A 19013-nucleotide genomic window follows, 5' to 3' on the forward strand; every position below is an offset into this window, starting at 1 on the left:
AGAGGCTTGCCACCTGTAATGCTAGCAGTGGGGAAGCAAATCTACACTCCTGGGGAAGAAGGTTGAAATAACACCCACCATGTGGTTACTTTGTACCAGGGATGGATCTCACTGAATGTGCACAATTTCATTTTATAAATGGGGAAAAAGCCAGAAAGGTCAAGTAATTTGCACAAAGATCATGACTAAGTTGGGATTCAAAGTCATGTCTTAACTCTTAAGTCCATCCTTTCTTACTTCCCCACCTGCAATCTAGTGAATTCCCAACGCCTCTAAGAAGTCATTTAATTTTCAGAGACACTAGTCATATTTCTACAAGGACTGCACTGAGTATAGTTGTTTCCCAACAAAGTATTGCACAAATCAAGAAAATTAAATTAGATGCAAGCAGATTGATAAGCATCCCCCTGGGTACTTTAAGAGTAGGTAAGTATGTGGCAGGCTGGGGCAAAGATTTGGGGCTCAGGACACTGCCAGTAAGACTGTGGCCAGACATTGTGAAGATTGGGTCATTTTCCCTAGGTTCAGGTCCTTAGGGGCAGAGCACACACAGCATCTTGCTGAAACCTGCCTAGTATATCACTTCCCTGCTTAAAACCCTTTAATGGAATCAATCTCTAGAGAGAGCAAAAGCGAGGATCTCGGACAAAGAACAGGTGAGGGTAAGGGTGCCATGTTGCAATTAGGAGGATGAAGTGGACAGATGCATAGTAAATGCCAAGACTCGTAGTTCTCTTTTCTTGCTCAGTTCCTAGACGCTGGCAGCCAGGTCTTGACCTACTGAGACTGAAAGACTGAGTAGTTGTGAGGACAGCATTCTAGAGAGGGATCAGCATCTACAAAAGCTCCAGTAGAGAACGAGCAAGGTGCACTCTTAGAACTGAGAGACATTCTCCATGGCTATAGCAGTCATGGGGAAAGTGCAGATTCGACCGCCAAGAAGGTCTGGGCCAGGTTTGCAGGGCCTTGTAAACCACATCAAGATTTGAATTTTATCCTAAGGGCTAGGGCAAGACATTGAAGGGTTGTTTTTATTTTTTATCAGTTATGCAAACACATAATTAGTGCTTTAAAAAATTAACTATTGTATTGCTAGTAAATTTACATCTTAGTTATCTAAACGTATTGTAAACTTTGACGGCAAGGACTGTGTGGTGAACTACTGTGTAGTTTGATCCTGTCGTGTATTTCATATTCTCAGTCATTCCCAAACACAAACAAAAAGGTAAAAAAAAAATTGAGTCACTCAACCCACTCGTTGCCAGCTGATGTTAAACAAGGGGATACTCTCCCTTCCTGCTTCAGCTCTCATACTGTAAATGTGAGTATCCTTTTTGTGGAATATTTAGCACCAGACTTTTTACATTTTTGTGCTTTTTATTGGTGATTTCACTGTTTAAAAAGGTCCCCAAGCATCGTGGTTAAGTGCTGTCTAGTGTTCCTGAGGGCAAAAACGTTGTGATGTGCCTAAGGGAGAAAATATGTCAGATAAGCTTCCTTCAGGTATGCGTTCCAATGCTGTTGACCATGAGTTCAAAGTTATGAATCAACATACAATAAGATGTCTGAGAACTGAAACACACATGAAACAAAGTTATGTATTGATCGGTTGTTGAAATGTTGTGACCAGAGGCTTACAGAATCCTAGTCCTGTACTTCCCCTGAAAGCAACCATTTGGTAGTCACTGATTCAGGCTTCCCTGAGACTTTATAGAGCATAACTACCATGAATAACTAGATTCAACTGTCCTTCCTCAATATCTAGTGCAGTGGTTGTCAAACTGGAGTGTACCTTGGAATCACGGGGGTGGTGTTGTTAACACAGACTCTGTTGGGCCCCACTCTCCAAGTTTCTGACTCAGGAGGTCTGGGGTGGGGCCTGAAAATTGTATTCCTTACAAGTTCCTAGGTGATTTGACCACACTTTGAGAATTTGGAGAAAAAGTAAGAGATCTGAAAGGAAGTCAGTAAATAGAGTAAGTGGATGTGTGGAGATACACTCAGAAACAGTATCTAGATAGTACATGGAAGTAGTTGGGATGCAGTTGGCTGAAAGTTATAGAAATCCCAGAAGTGGATTAGAGTAGTAGAGATAGTGACAAAACCCTTGTTCTAGAAGTTTTTTCCCTATTAAAGGCTCTATTCCAAAATACATTTCCATTATAAATAAAAAAGGAAGCATTTTTTTTCAAAATTAACCATTAAAGAATAATTTTAAAAACCTGTTGTTTTTAAAAGATTAGTTATATCCCTACTTCCCTTGATTATAACTGAAATCAACCTAACGACCATGCCTGCACACCTCTAAATAAACACCATCAATTTGGTGACAAGCTACCAGAAATTAAAATGCCTCAGAGGAACTGAAACTAGTGATGGAATGCATTATAGAACAATGTTACCAGTACTCCGGATTATGAAAAAGTAGAACAAAAATCCCACCATAGCTGTGACAATGAAAAAGTTCAGCTCAATGAGCAAATATCCATACCACTTTTTTTCATTATTTTGTCCAATCATTATCACAAACATTTTTTATACAACTACTTCAAAGTGTTGGTTTAATTAAGACCAACCCTTTGGTTAGTAAATAAATGTGTGTGTGTGACTGTGTGCCTCCTTGTGTGTATGGAGACATTAGTTTTCAAACCCAGAAGGAATAACAATCTCTCAATTCTATTGTCAGGCTTCGGCCAGTGGCTGTGCTGAAGGAGAAGATCAAATCTCCAGAGTAAAATGCTATCATTGGGAAATACAGCTAGGAACTGAAATGGCACCATAAAGTTGGGAAGTGTTCTCTAGCCAAAACCTTTCCTTTTATGTTCTTTCATCAGTAGCAACAAATGTACTACACTAGTGCGAGGTGTTAATAAGGTGGTAAATGAGAACTCTGTATTTTATGCATGATCTTTCTGTAAACCTGTAACTTCTCCAATAAGAAATAAAGACAAAAAACAAAACCTTCTTTTAGCAAAGTGCCCATATGTTCTGAACAAAAAATAACTGGGACAAATGGTCTGACAAGTCTGCGTGTCATGGGAGCAAAAGGAGAGTTTTTGAAATCGGGACTGCCTTAGAGAAAGCTGATACATGACTCTGATAGTCATGGGTCAGGCTTCCACAAACCTGAGGAGGGCCAATTGAACCCAGGTCTGCTGCATGGCAGGCAAGACTTTTACTAACTAAAGTACCTGTGCACCCTGATAGTGACTTGTGATAAACAAAAAAGATTTGCAACCTTTGAGGTTTTAAGAAATGGGTTATTGGGAGTGAATCTCAGGATCAGGGCATTTGGAAAGGTAAGGCTAGCGGTGTGGAGAATTCTCAAACAAACATTAAATAAATTAAGCATCTTGCTTGGTGATATTTCTCAAAAAATACTTAGCCCCATGTCAGTTTTAACACAGAGATTATTAAAAATTAAAGTATAATGTCAAATAAGTAAAGGTGTTAAGAAGAACTTTTAAGAATTTCATTTTATTTTAAAGACACCTTGGCATTCTTAGGGCTTGTTTAGCAAAGACTGTGTTCTATCACAGAGTTTAAGCCACTTACCTCTGTTTTACCTTGCTATTCATTACTCAGTTGCTATCCTCGGATCAGGAAAGTTTTCATTTCATTCAGGCCTGGCTCATCAGTATACTTTCTTTTTGGTACCTTCCCCTGGCAGGTAATGTGTAGATATGTGCAAACAGATATCCATATTCCTGGTCCCTCTTCTTTCATAGGCCATTTCAGAACAGTTATGTTCATCCCAAATTCCTAATATCAAAGCCCATTCCTATTGTAGCATTAATAAGCTCCAATAATGTGGGATGCTCATTATTTTTTATTTTTGTCAAACGTGAAAGAGAAAGCCGGAAGAATGGAAAGAAGCAATAAACCACAGGTGTGCTAAACAGACTAAGTTACTACATTATGCCGCTGGCTTAAAAACTTTCAAACTGATGTTTCTTCATATTAAGACATTGCAGCAAGCAGCCTCAGAATTGTTCATTTAAAAAGAATGCAAAATAAGAGCTGAGAGGCTATTCTGGAGGCTAGCTTCAGTTAGATAGTGCTAATTGCCACAATTTGCCAACCCCCAAGCAACATCATTCTTGTTAACACTAAAAAATATCCAGGGCTCTGAGATCCTACAAAAAGTGCATGCACTAAGTTTACTTCTCAGAAACCTAAATCTTCAGATGGATTTTGGACCAGATAAAAGCCCTGAACCTCAGAGGTGCCAGTCTGTCCAAGAACATCAACGAGTTCCAGTCCCCATCCCATATTGTCAATACCACTTTTCAACATGGAAAAAGTTAGAATGGGCACAACCCAAATATCGCAAAAGATTGATAGAAGGATCAAAGGATAAGGAGGAAGTGTAACAGAGAAGATAGGATTTAACAAATTAATATGACTAGTGAATCATTTTATTGATATTTCTTTTTAGTGTCCAGTGTCTTATAGCAGCTAGAAGGAAAAACCTGAAATTTGTAACTGTAATCCATACCAAACTTTGAAATGCTCTGTAACTACTTGTTAAAAGGTACTTGGAAATCTATTGTTTTTGTATATATGCTATAGACACATATGATGTGAAATGAAAGATTTCCTTTCAGTGCACAAGTTCCTATTTTTCTTGCTATTCTTGTTGCTTGCATCTTTTGAGCAAATAATTAAAGTCAGAAGCCTATTACTCTATTTATTCATCTATTTTCCCACATTAAGTAGTTCCTAACATGGATCTGAAATAGAGAAAAATATATGCATGTGTCTGTTGGTTAAATGGAGAAACATGTGGGCATTCTCTTTGCTAATTCACCCCTCCTGGCCTGACAGCGTGAGGAAGGCTGCTAGGCTTAGTGAGGGGGACATGACAAGAGTCAGGTCTGTCATTTCCTAATCAAAAGATTGAGAGAAAATTTCGCATAAATAAACATACCACTTCTCATTTCTTAGCAAGCTACTATCTTTCCTATTTCTCACAAACACAACAATTTATAAAGCACACCCATTTAAGATAATATGTCAGTCTAAAAAGGGCATTTAAAGCTGTTGAAATATGAAAGAGGGAAACAGTTTGTGGAGTTTGCTCTGCTCAGCTGATGTTGACCATTATAACACCCTCATATCTGATCATAAGATATTATTTACTGACTGCTCAAGGCTACTTTGTCTAATCCATTAATTATTAATGTATGAATAAATACATTCGTTATACAATTTCTAAGAAAAATAATAACAATGTGTGTCTGGAGCAAGACCAGATTCTAGGGCTGAATGAAATGTGACTGTGACGGCTGAGCATGAGAAATGAAGTGTGACTGTGACAACTGGGTATAGGGGTCTGCAGTCTTGCCCAGGAACACACTGACTGTTTCGTGACCATTTATACAAACACTCAAATATGTGCAATCCAACTGGAGGGACTGGCTACCCTCCCAGAAGGAAATGTACTTTCATAAAGCTGTTTATACTCAAGAGAGTTTCTCCTGGGACCTAGCCAGTCTCATGAGAAACACTTGCGCCAGGTCACGTAAGCTCATTGGAATTTGGCCACCATTGTGTAAAAAAAGCAATACATAAAACTACCCACAACAGCTAAACTTTGGAATCTCATCTGAGAGGAGGATGGTCAGCTTAGGACTTTCCCAGGCAGACCCTAAAAATGCTGTCTCCGGGATTCCCCAGCATTCTTCTTCAGGTGTTGGTGAATTCCCGCCTGGTGATGTAACTTACTTTATTTCTCTGTCTTTCTTATATTAATCTTTCTTATTTTAATCAATAAATACTTATTTGCTTGAATTAGAGAGAGGTGTGTTACAAATCCGACCCTGTTCAAATTGAAGCTTCACCCATGTTTCTTAATGAAATAGCTGTGAAACTGAAAAAATTTATGTGATAAATGAGAAACTCAGAAAATAATAAAAATGAGAAGTCACTAGACTTTTGTTTTCTTTTCCCTCAAATTTAGAATGAAATGTGGGAAGGTAGAGACAGAGAGGCATGCAAGTATATTTGGCACTTATTTTATATGTGACTTATGCTTTTTACTAGTGATTTTGTGTGAAAAAAAGTATGATTTTGTGAGGAAATGTCCCTCAGAACAGCTAAGGGGAAAATGCATGTTAAAAGAACAAATAAACATGTAACAACAGTAGAAACCACATTTTTCAGGTAGGAGTGGGAGAAATAGATTACCCCACAACTTTTTAAACAGATCTCCTCCTATATATAGAAATCATGTTTGCCTTCTTTTCTAATGAGTATTATCTTTTTGAATAAGAAAATAACTTTCAAGATAAGAAAGACAGAAATCAGAGGATTTCACTCAAATATGTACAGAAATATTTACTTTGTAACGCAAAAACTAAAGATCACAGTACACAGCAGTTATTTATTTAAATACTTGAAAAGATTGATGATGGAAAAAATAGGTTTATCATGAGAGTTTAGATTCATTAAATTTATTTTATCATTTAAAAAAGTGCTTCCTCTAGGTTATCCTAGCCAGATATAGAACACTTCATGTGACATGCAGCTATTGTAATTATACTATCACAGACATGGCCATTATAGAATGATTTTTATGAGGAAATTCAACAGTAATAATGTGACTGTTTATTTAAACTAAAAACAATGATAATATACAAATTGTTTTTCTCATTTGATTGAAAGAGCTATAAAAATTGAACATACCGACAAATGAGGCAACACAATGACATAGATAATGCTTCTGCTAATTGCCTTTAGCTTAATCCTTCCTTAAAGGAGAGTCTCATACTCAGCTATACAATTTTCTAGACTGTACAACGGCTTCAAGGCTGGATTATCAGAAGTGACCCTCTTTTCCCAAACTGAAAGAAAGCTGACACTGATTAGTTTTTAAAAACAGAGAGAAAATGGCAAATTGTGCCTCATGTGACTTTCAGAACCCAAAGAATTATTCTGAGTAAATGTGAAATAAATAAGTGATCCATAAGTAAATACAATCTCTGGGCTGACTTAAACCTAAGAAAGTGAGCTGAATGAGCACTAACAATACCATGTAAAAACGTCTAGAAACGTCATTTCCAGAAGTAAGTTTGGGAGACCGTATCTTGCCTAAATATGTACATTATTTACAAAATATTCCCTTTTGGCTTCTGAAATATAGCCATTTTAGTTCGGCTGTTAAGCTGTTTTCTTTCCATATGCTAGCCAATACTGCAGTTATAACTATCATTAAAATACTCTTATGCATGAATTACAAATATTAGTAAAGTAACTCTGCATATACAAATATCTCAATTATTTCCAGCAGAATTTAAAGCATTCAGGATGTACATAAAAGTATTTGTTTTTGGTAGGGCCACTATTTTTTAAAAATCATCGCTGTTTCAATAACGCTTTGTACATAGCAAAGCCCAAAACTGCAAAAACAGTAGCACCAAAGCTTGCTCGAAGCCAAAACGTGGAGCTCTTGAGGTCAGCTTGTGTCACGTGCCTGTAGTTAGAAAATACAATTAAAGTTTAAAATGTGAAAACTTTATAGCAGTTATGTAACAGTCTACTTTTAGGGAAGTATTAGCACACTTGTCAGACTAATTGCATATAATAATGCTTACCAAGAACTTATAACAGTATAGCAAGTGTACATTGCTTAGATAATCATGATTTTAAGAAAAAGACAATGCAGACACTAATAAAGACAAATGTCTTTGCAATTAATTAGCTACTCTTGAGAAGTAGATAATATTTAAAATTGTATACATTTTCTTTACATGGGAAATGTAGAAGTCAGACAAATCAACCTACCACTTTTGAATACCATCGCACTCCTTCAAAATGAAAGGTAAGACTGAGTTCTCGCAATTTTGAGAGTCAGTGCCATGGAAATTAAGCAGTGTGCAATCTCCTGTCCCCAGGAAACACAAAGCTGTCTTGTAAGCACTTAAGTGACAAGTGACAATACTTTTCTAAGAGCAATGACTAAAGTCAATTTTGGAAACATCAAGCTCCATAAAAATTTACAAAAAAATCCCCAAGGGGAAGGGGAAGATTCACCAGTTTGCATTAATTTGGTTACTGCTAATAAAACAAAACAAAACAATACCCTGCAGTCAGACAGGCAGTGACAAAGGTACCAACTAAAGGACATAATGTAACATGATGGATTGTAAGATACATGACATAAAAGAAGCCATATTATGCATGAGAAGAACAGGGACAGCTTTTACCACAAACTGAGTGTGTGAGCATGCTCAGTTAATATACTGCTAAGCACCCTCAAGAGTCTCAAGTATGACAGCTTATTATAAAGAGGATAAAGCTTTAAAGAAAAGTTGGAACATTTTGTTGAAGTGACACTGAAGTTTTAGTTAACACAATTGAGGTGATACAGAAAACTTGCAGAATTAAGATCTTAGAGGCTGTCTAGATCAGATTATTTTATAACTAAGTTTAATAAATAGATTAGAAGCAAATGTCTGATATCATTAAAAGACCAAGACACTGACACATGCAAAAGAGTTAAGAGCCAAGAATATAAATTGCATAAAACTACTTTATCTCAATAGAGTGAACAATCAGATTAGTTACCAGAAAACATAATCTGTAAATCCCTAGAAACAAAAAGTCTACAACATAAGCGAGAGTGCTACATGCTTAGCACCATGGCAAAGCAACATACAGCACTTCAATTTCTCAGCCTCCCCAGTTTCTATTTAAAAATATCATTCCTCACATAATTTTTTCTTTTTACAAAGCAAAGTGTGATAACACAGGTCATTCCACCTCGTAAGTTAGTTCTTCCAACAGGCCATGTTTTATTTTAAACAAACACACACACATTAGGGAAGAGAATACTTGGATTTTAGTTTTTCCGCTCGGAAAAACTCCAAGGTCAACCCCTTGGTTGTGGGCAATGTTACCTGGCTTCAAGAAAAAGCGGACCATGAGATGACTCCATGAAGATGGAATCTTCTATAGAGCTGACAGCGTGCACCTGGTGAGCAATACTGCCTTCGTCGTCTGCTAACAGCATGGCACCCCACTCAGCCACCCGGGCTCTTAACCTTTTATACACATGCACACAGTTTGCAGTTCACAGCAGAGCTCAAAAAATAAGGGGACTCAAAATAACATCTCTCAATTAAACATCACATATAAATTGAGTTGGCACCTAATAAAATGCATCTAATGCTCTCTTTTAAATAAATGTATTCTATAGCAGAACTGCCAAACTTAAAAATATCTAACTACATGTATTTTAAAAAATACTCACACGCACACACACACACACACACACATACACACAAACCCAACTTACATACAGGGCGAGGAAACCTATAGCTGTTGTATACATTTTCCATATATGCCTCTGAGGCTGCTCTTGGTATAAATGAAACACTAAGAGAAGTCCTTGAAACCAATTCTATATAGTGCCTGACAATATGTGGTGACTATGTGTAGTCATTCAAAATTAGGATAACAACTACTTATGAAATTCATTAGATGCTAAAAATTTTGGATAACCTAAACCAACAAACACACATCTTTGAAAAACTGAGTCCAACATCCCAAATCATGAACTGCCATCGACCTATGAAAGCTTTAAAGTTTACACCTCCAAGTCAACAGTGATATGTAGAATTAAAGTTAGAACACAGGCTAAAACCATGTTACTGCTTTTGCTTCGGCTGTGGTCTCCCTGTGGTTATCATGCACCTTCACTAAGGGAGGATTTAAAAAAAAATTTTGTTTATATTTAAGTTTTAATTTAGGAGGGAAAGGGGATTAGGATTAAAGCTAGCTGTGATCATAATAATAAAATCCCACCAATTCAGTCAAATTATTTTTAATAAATATTCTTCACATACAGATACCTGTGTCACATCAAATATGGATGGATATCTGTTTCACACAGCTCCCTTTGTTATGGTTTAAGAAAGTATTACTATTCATGAAATAATATAAACTGACCAACTTTATTGCTTAGTTTTGTTGTGCATTTCAAGATAGCATTCACAATTTTCTCCCAAGCTACAGTCTAGCCTTCATATTTATATATGAGAAGCAATATAGATACATGCTTAAGATACAGCTAGTTTAAAACTTAAGGCAACTATTAACTCATGAAATATATTTCAGTGGCTCCATCAATGTTACAATAGTAGTTTAAGACTTTTGAGCATGGAAAGCAACTTAAAGAGAACAATTTTATGCCTTTATTATATGCATTTAAAAGCTGCACTAATCAGGGTCTATTTATAAAAGAACAAGCATTTATAATTGATAACACTTTGCCATTAATTCATTAACTGGCAACATTGACTAGAAAATAGTAGGCTTTTAAAGCCTAAGTTAGTATTCCCTAAGTAAGTAACGAGAACTGATGATTCGTGTTTGTCATGTCAGGTCTCAAGCAAAATCAGAGTAACAGTTTATAAAGCTGCTTCCAAGTTCCTCTCTAAACTCAAGCATAAATAATTCCTCTACAATTCAAAAGCATAATTCTTTCAGAATAACTCACATAAAATATCATCTTAGAATAAATTATAACTGCATATGTTTTCTTATTCTTAAATAAAATTTATTTTCTTTTTGGCAATGAAAACGGTAAAATCCTATATTCCATAGGATATATGGAAAATGAAGAAAAAAAAAATCACCCAAAGAGCTATCACCCAAAGGCAACTACCTAAAATTGGGCATATTTCCTTTTAGACTTTTTCTATGTATTTTTTTTTTTTTTGCATTTTTAAAAAACCTATTATATAATATAACATATATATAAAGCAAAGAAAGAATAAAACAATAGGTTTCAAAGCACTCTTCAACAAGTAGTTACAGGACAGATCCCAGAGTCTGTCATGGGCTACCATACCATCATCTCAGAGTTTTCCTTCTAGCTGCTCCAGAATATAGGAGGCTAGAAGGAATAAATTATTTTTGTTATCATCACAATCAACTTTTTTTCTTTTTTGTGAAAAATAACACATATGTTCTGGAGAGGCTAGGCCCTCTAGGTTTCAGGACTTATCTGGTCAGGGACCCATCTGTAGGTTTCTGGAAAGTTACCCTAGTACATGGTACCTTTGTAGAATCTTATATCATGCCCTAGGTGTTCTTTAGGATTGGCTGGAATGGTTTTGGTTGTGTCCCTACTCTCTTTTTAACCATGAATAGACGGCACCAGAAACTTAGGAATATTATTTGGTCCAGAGACCCATTTGGAGGTTATAGGTCTCTGTAAAGTCACCCCAGTTCACGGAGCCTTGGTAGAATCTTATATATTGCCCTAAGTGTTCTTTAGGATTGGTTGGAAGGGTTTTGGTTGGGGTTTGGCAAGTTATGATAGGTAGCAATGTCTAACTGAAGCTTGTGTTAAGAGTGACCTCCAGAGTGGCCTCTCTCAGTCACTGATACTTTATTAGATTTCTTTTCCTCCTTTTGGTCATGATGGAATTGTTTTACCCCACAACAAAGGGTGGTTTTTTTTTGTTTATTTGTTTTGTTTTGTTTGGAAAGTACAGGGTCCGGAAATTGAACCCAGGTCTCCTGCATGGCAGGTGAGAATTCTACCACTGAGCTACCCTTGCACTGTCTTTTTCTATGTATTTTTTACATAGCTGCCAACACAATGTATGTAGTTTATATAATTTTGTCTTTGTATGCTGTATGGTGGGAGTCACATTTCATTCTTTTTCCATGTGAGCATCCTGTTATTGTGGCACTATTTGTTGAATTTTGTTTGCTTTATTTGTTTGATTTTTGGGAAGTGCATGGGCTAGGAATCAAACCCAGGTCTCCCACATGGCAGGCGAGAAATCTACCATAGAACTATCCTTGCATCCCCATAGTTTATATAATTTTATATCCCTTTTGAAACTTATAAATATCAGGACTTTTCTATTATTATGGAAATATCACTTTAAATAGCTGCATTATATCCCATCCTCCTACTGTTGCTATCTTCACTTACTGGTGATTATAAATAAAGTAATGAATGTCTTCCTAATAAAAGTTTTTCTCTATATTTAGGACACTTTCTTTAAGATAAACTTTTCAGAAATGGATTGCAAGGTTAAAAACTATATGTATATACAAACAAGAATCACCAAACTTTCTTATTCTATGTGGTGTAAGATCATTTAATTCAGTAATATTTCTTTTTAGAACATAAGAAATAATGAGTAAATGCTGGAATAGAACTTTAATTAATCATTTGTACTTGTCAGAAGCTTTCCAGTTATCAAGTGGAAAATTCCTGTATCTAGAATGCTGGCTTTTAGGCTTAGAACTGCTGAATGTCCTAAGTGTGTATCAGATGACAAGTGTTCCTTAGCACAAATGTTGGAGACCAACCAACACGGTTGGACTTGGGCATTATAAAGGCCGCTACATAATAATGCAGAGAGAACAAAATGCTTCAAAATCCAGTGAATAAAGATTTAAATGAAGAACTGTTTGTGTGAGCAGTTAAAATATATACAGGGTGACTGAAATTCCAGCGTATCTATGCAGAGAATGACGTAAAGACGGCATACAAAATGCTTTTGATGAACCCTGCAATTATGACGAATGTAAAACCATGAACTAAAATTAAAATCTTTATTGGTTCCATGTATTTAAGCAATAATAAAGAGAATATCATCTGTAATATTTAGACACATAAAACATCAAACTCTAAAGTGCGTAATGGGATTCAATCCATTCTGGCTAATCCCAAATAGGTTTTTTTGTTGTTGTTTGTTAACAGGGGAGGTTGTTTAATGAGCTCTGGGGACACAACACAAAAGCACCAAACTTCTCTCCGTGGGAAAATATAAGAAAACAGAACACCAGACTCGTTTGGGGAGAGGAGCTGTTTTTCAATTCAGGTAGAATTGTTTCCTATAATCTTTCACAAAACTGCCTTTTTGTGGCATAAAAACTATGCAGCAGAGACCTAAAAGTCTACAAAAATTAGAATTTGAGGAAGTGGAAGAATGCAGAAGGGTCTATATACCAATTATCCTTGTCTTAGAGTGTGGGCTGTTACACAGAGGAAGGAGGAGTTAAATAGAACATAATAAAAAACTGCAAAACTAAGAGACCAGAAAGAGTAGTTCCATGCACAAAACTCCTGGAGGATCACTTTTTTTTTTTTTTTTTTTTTTTTTTTTTTTAAAGGAAAGACAGAGAGAAGGAAGGAAGGATAGAAGGAAGGAAGGAAGGAAGAAAGGGAAACATTTTTAAACATTTTCTTGTTTTATTGTATTCTGTTTCTCCGTTTTTGTTACATGGGCTGGGGCCGGGAATCGAACCGAGGTCCTCCGGCATAGCAGGCAAGCACTTTGCCCGCTGAGCCACCGCGGCCCACCCCTGGAGGATCACTTTTATCAGTCTTCCCATATAATTTCTCATAAATGAATTTGAATTTTCTATTATCCATTCTTCCCATTTCGGCATTTTATCCTTTCCATATACAACTCTGAGGTATACAATGCTTGCCAATATGAATGGTCTTCTAATTTTCCAACTCTATGCATATATGCATCTTAGATATGAATTTTTAATAGATTCTTAGATATGGATTTTTAAGATAATAAAGTACCTTGAAAAAGCCTAGCTGTAATGCATGTGTACCTAAAGTTACTATGGCTCAAAAATAACATACAGCTTTTTAATATTTGCAATTACACTATCTCAAGTTAAAAATTACTGAGGTCACCAAAACTATAATTAAGAATTCTGTTTAAAATACCCAACTTAAAAAAAAATCTTCTGGACCTACTCGCTTTTATTTCTTCAGTGGTTTCTGTCTTGTGACTTTCTTCTGTATTTATTTCTAATAACAACACCACTACTGCTAATAATAACTTTATTTAATAATGACAATTCTCTTAATTGAATTAGCATATAAAAGCATATTTTAATAAGCTACTTCTCAAAATAGGTTAAGAAATCAAAATAAAGCATCCAACAAAGATGAATGTAGCACAAACCAAATGCAAGCTGTTAACTGAGCATGCCTAAATAGTAACATACTTTGGAAAAGGGTGCATCAATGTCAAGAAATGATTCACCAAAGCATCAGAAGAATCCAAATTTACAGATGATGATAGCTACGTAGGAAATACCTGTATGTTAACTACCAATATTTTAAAAGATCAAATTAGGTAAACTCCACCTTGTCAAGCCCTTCAATATACTAACCAAATGGCAAAAATTTTAAAAATTAGAAGCAGCAGCAGATTACTTAATCAGAATCTATGACACAAGTTCTTGTGCAATTTTAAACATGACTATGATTTGAAATTCAAGGAGAAGTCTGTAAGGACCTTCATAAAAGGAAACATCCAAGTTCCCTTCTGAAATAGAACTAGGTACCTATTCTCTTCATAAGGCAAACTCATGAAAAAGTAATTCATTTTGATTGGACAATAGCAAAATCCCTTCCATAAAAAAGGGCTCCTATATTAAGTAATGATTTTATACTACATAAAGGACGATCTTGGGTGATTATTAAAGTAATAACATTCATATGGGCAAATGAAATAGGTCATTAGTGAATGGCTTAAAATAAATGTCACATACATCCAATTAATATACATGAAAAAAATAGGGTAAAAAATACGAGTATGATGACCCTCCATCATACTTTTGGGTCTCTGTAAATACTTATATGGACTATGTATGCACTTGTTATCAAAGTAAAATGCTGCTTCTGAACCAAAGAAGTAACATAAATAATTTATATGACTAATACAAATAATAAGACAGAATGAAAGAAACCCTAAAATCAAAATAGGCATCAAGGTAAAACATACCAAATTAATAAACTGTAAAATAAGCAATTTTGATTAAATTACAGGTTAAGAGAAATGGGGGTTATGAACAGAAACTTAGCTGGGAAAGGGATCAAAAGGAGTTTAAAAAATGACAAAATGGCACTGACAGATGAGAATGTCCCTAAAGGAAAGGACAAATTAAAAGTTCACAGCACACTACACTATAGTAACATTCTCATGCACAAAGTGGGGGTGTTCTGAGGTTGTAATAATAAATACTTAATAAAATTAAATCCTGGATAGTTTAACAACAATCAAGCTCATTTCTACATACTTTATCACTTTCAGATTAAAAGAAGAAAAAAAAAAAGTGAATGTGACAGTGCATTTTAAAAATTACTTAAAAGTATCCTATCCAACCAGGTACTTAAATTAAGTATCCTGAGTGAATAAATCAAGGTGGAAGTGGTAGGGTGAGGGAGAACGTGGCCTTAAACATGAATTATCTCTGGAAGTGATTTCTATTTCAGTGACTACAATATTTGGATGTACACTAAAACAATACCTTAATTTGACACTGGCATGTATTTACCAATATTTGTTCACAGGTCTAATTTTTTGCAGAAATTTAATGAAACTTTTTGCTTAAGTAAAAATACCAAACATTTCAGAACTGCTCTTTTGCAGCTCTTAAACACTTAGGCATGGCAGCTCTAGTTTCTAAAAACAAAGACTTAAGACTTAGTGTTGAGTGGGAATCCTCCCTACTGAAATACAGTAAATAAATTTCTTAAATTTTTACTCAATTAGTTAATCAATCTTTTTTCTGCCTATGAAGCATTAAGATATTTGGTATGATATACGAACAGTGATCAAACAACAAAGGCAGCCAAAATCAGAAAAGTAAAGGCCCTCCCCAAATAATTTCACACCACCATTCAAGAACTTTTTCAAATTCCTCATGGAAAAGAAGTAAAATATTGGAGGGGGTAGGGAATAGAGAGGCTTATGTTTTCATTCTTAGGAGTCTTTTTTTTCATTTTGCGTGCATTTTCACAACTCTAGACGATACCTTAAGGCCAAACTAGCAAACCAACGTGTGGCCTGTAAACATCCTTTATTTGTGTTGATCAGCATTAAGGTTTTTTTAAAAAATTGCCATTATTTAAATATTAGGAAATTTCACATCAACTCCTCGTTTCCAGTGCCTCATAGAATCAGAATATCTGGTGATACAAATGTACCACAACTGACCGCTGAGTGGTGGCAGTAGCCTCTTTTAGACAGGGCTTGTCAGAGACCACACCTCTTCCTACTTCTTATTCCTGGCTGCCTTATCCATTCACACTATCTGTCCAGACCCTGAAGACAATGAATTTTTGGTCCCCATTCCCACCTACTTTACATGTAAGTAGAAGGAACTTCAATATAGCAGCCCTAAAATCCCACTGTACTCCTATCAAATGGATGATTTTAACATTAACAGGAATCAGGAAGGAGTTTTTTTAATGGTCCACTTGTTTCCCTCTTCATCTTTTCCATTTCCGATTACCAGATATCATTGGCATGTACTGATACTATCATTAAATTACTTCCAGTTTATAAACACCTATGACACCGTGTACTGATTTCTCTTTGAGGCTCAATGGATAGAGTAATCTACTCTACTATAAACAAGCACATCCACTTAATATACATTCAACCTATTTCATTTGGAAGATGACTAAACCAACTTAAGGATAAAATTGTTGTCACCAAAGATACAGACATCAATCGGCAATTTTGTACAATCAAATGCTTCTAGAATAGATAACAAAAGAGGTGATTTGGGAACAACATTTACTAGGAGCCAAGGTGGGTTCACCAAAAACAGGACACCAAACAGATGTCACTTACAGTTAGATAAAATTACTACATAGGTAGACAGAGGAAAACAGTAGATTTCATAAAAGCCCTTTATAAAATTTCTGATAAGAAGATAAAATCTGAGCTGGATAACAATTGTTTTTTTTTTTTTTTTTTTTTACTGGACCGCCGCAGCTCCCCAAGGGTGGTCAGCAACCAGCGCCAACGCCCGCCAAGCCATGACAGACCAACAATTGATTTTTAATTGACTAAAAAATCCTTCGCCCAAAATTGTGAACCTGTGTGACCGGGGAAAAGTGGAATATGACAGGCTTGGTTGCTCATCCTCTGCATATTCAACATCATTTTTTAATCAGTAACTTGAAAGATAAAGAAGACATATCTATCAAATTTTCAAATAACACAATGCTGAAAGAGATAAATATAAATAATAGGACAAATGATGGAAATAATGTTTGAAATGATAGCCACAACAAATGGATCAAAAAGAAGAATATGACATTGAATAGGGATACATGTGTTATTTGCATTTAGATTCAAAAAGTCAACTAAAAATGTCAAATACACAATCAGAGAAGAGGGGACACCTGGCTTAACAGCATTCATATGAAAAAAATCTGGTATCAACTGACCCAAAGATTCATATGCATCAATAGCAGATGTGGCTGCTAAAAAGTTAATTCATGCAGTAAATAGGTGCTGTCCTATGAAACACGAGTGTCCCCTGTATTCCAGACTACTCAGAACAAATCTGAATCACTGTTCTCCATTCTAGGTGCACCTTTTAAGAGGTACTGTGAAAACCTAAGGGGCATTCAGATAAGAACCACCATGAATGATAAGGTCATTAAATCATCTAATTTTTAAAAAGTTGGAAGAAATGGGGATGTTCTACCTGGAGAAGAGAAAATTAGGGGAGGCATGATGGCCGTCTTCAAATATCTGAAGGATTGTTATGTTGAAGAGGGAGTAGAGTGGTCGTATGTTGTTCTAAAAGACAGAACTAAAACTAGAGGAGAAAAAGTTATAGGGAAAATATTTTAGTTAAAAAAAAAAAAAAGCAAAGAACCCTCTCAAACAAGGAAAGCTTTCACCAGATGAACACCACTCTCAGAAAAATTATAGAAGGTACTGTACCAGGAGGTTAGGCCACACGAATTGTAGAGTCTTTTCCAACTCTAGGATACCCGACACAGGAGCTCCTGAGCATTGCTTGGTTAGAACTACCTTGCATCTGCTCAGTCATCATGAGAAAATCTGCCTGGGGGTACTACTTTACAAGATGCCACTCAAAGGACAGAACAGAACTTTATCACCAAACAGTATGATGATCACTTCAAAGCAGTCACCCGAGACAGTGGCTTTCTATATTTCACAGAACCGCTAGTGCTCAAAAGACTGCTCTCAAAGTCAATTTGTTTTTTCTCACACAAAAAAACAGTCTCACCATTTCACCGCCATGGCTAATGCACTGCTGGTGGATACAAACCATTCTATTCATTTAGTACAGTTGGTGCCTAGTCCTTGGTGAGTGCCCAAAGGTGAAACAAATAATAAACTTGATCTAACAAGCTTGATCGTCCATCTTAATCAACCCATGTCCCAAGGACATACGAATTATTTAAAAAACCTAATTCATCCTTACACACAGAAAAAATTGACCTCAGCTACAAATTAATATTACATAGACTCTTAAATGTTCAAAAACTGTAAAATCAACTTGAACAAAGGTAGCATGACTATAATAAAACTATAACTTTCCAAGTTCAGGGAGGCCACGGTGGCTCAGCAGGCAGAGTTCTCACCTGCCATGCCAGAGACCCGGATATGATTCCCAGTGCCTGCCCATGCAAAACAAAACAAAACAAAACACAAACAAACCAAAAAACCCAAGTTAATTGCTTTCAGAGAATGTATACACCTGGATTTTTTGTTTTGTTTTCTCTTTTTTAAAGCACATTATAGGCATACGTCATGCTTGGGGTATGATTTTAAAGCCGTTGAACACCAATACTGTTGTTACTACAGATCTCACCCCCCATATTCTTTTGAGTCCTTAAAATTGGTTTTTATCTTCATTTCCAGAAACCATGTTCTTTTGAATAAACATTCTAGATATTTAAAAGTAAAAGCAGATTATGATTATAAATGGTTTCAAGAATAGAGAATGCTTCCAAACCCAAAATATGGTTAACATTAGTGTGGTTTTAATAAGATGTAATATTTGAATATAAGTTGAGTATAAAATAACACACTTTATCTGGGATCAAGGTGTCTTTTCCTTACGACAAATGATCTCATCTATTTCTACAAATCACAACTATAGGATTTCACTCTTTCTACATATATCTAATATGAAAGATAATTTAACTTCCCTAATGAAAAATAATCCTAAATATTATT

General features: G+C 35.6%; 1 protein-coding gene and 1 long non-coding RNA gene across 9 annotated transcripts in view; one reads left to right on the plus strand and one right to left on the minus strand.

Annotated features, from left to right (window-relative positions):
* The first annotated feature begins 5597 nt into the window (after positions 1 to 5597).
* Positions 5598 to 16841, plus strand: LOC143687854 (uncharacterized). 2 transcript variants are annotated; one of them, XR_013177707.1, is made up of 4 exons: positions 5598 to 5622; positions 11505 to 11540; positions 12731 to 12851; positions 16785 to 16841. It is a non-coding gene; the product is annotated as an uncharacterized LOC143687854 (long non-coding RNA). The 2 variants fall into 2 exon arrangements; XR_013177708.1 differs by having other exon boundaries at positions 5613 to 5713.
* The window catches only part of RHOT1 (ras homolog family member T1), a 75489-nt gene continuing 62847 nt past the window's right edge, over positions 6372 to 19013 (minus strand). For 3 of the 7 annotated variants that reach the window (XM_077165221.1, XM_077165225.1, XM_077165227.1), the window contains one exon: positions 6372 to 7474. In XM_077165221.1, coding sequence (XP_077021336.1) covers positions 7357 to 7474 — 118 coding nt within the window. In that variant the 3' untranslated portion in view covers positions 6372 to 7356. The other 4 variants (XM_077165224.1, XM_077165220.1, XM_077165223.1 and 1 more) reach the window with 2 other exon arrangements.

The sequence above is a fragment of the Tamandua tetradactyla genome, chromosome 6 (assembly GCF_023851605.1).
Source record: "Tamandua tetradactyla isolate mTamTet1 chromosome 6, mTamTet1.pri, whole genome shotgun sequence".
NCBI lineage: Eukaryota > Metazoa > Chordata > Mammalia > Pilosa > Myrmecophagidae > Tamandua > Tamandua tetradactyla.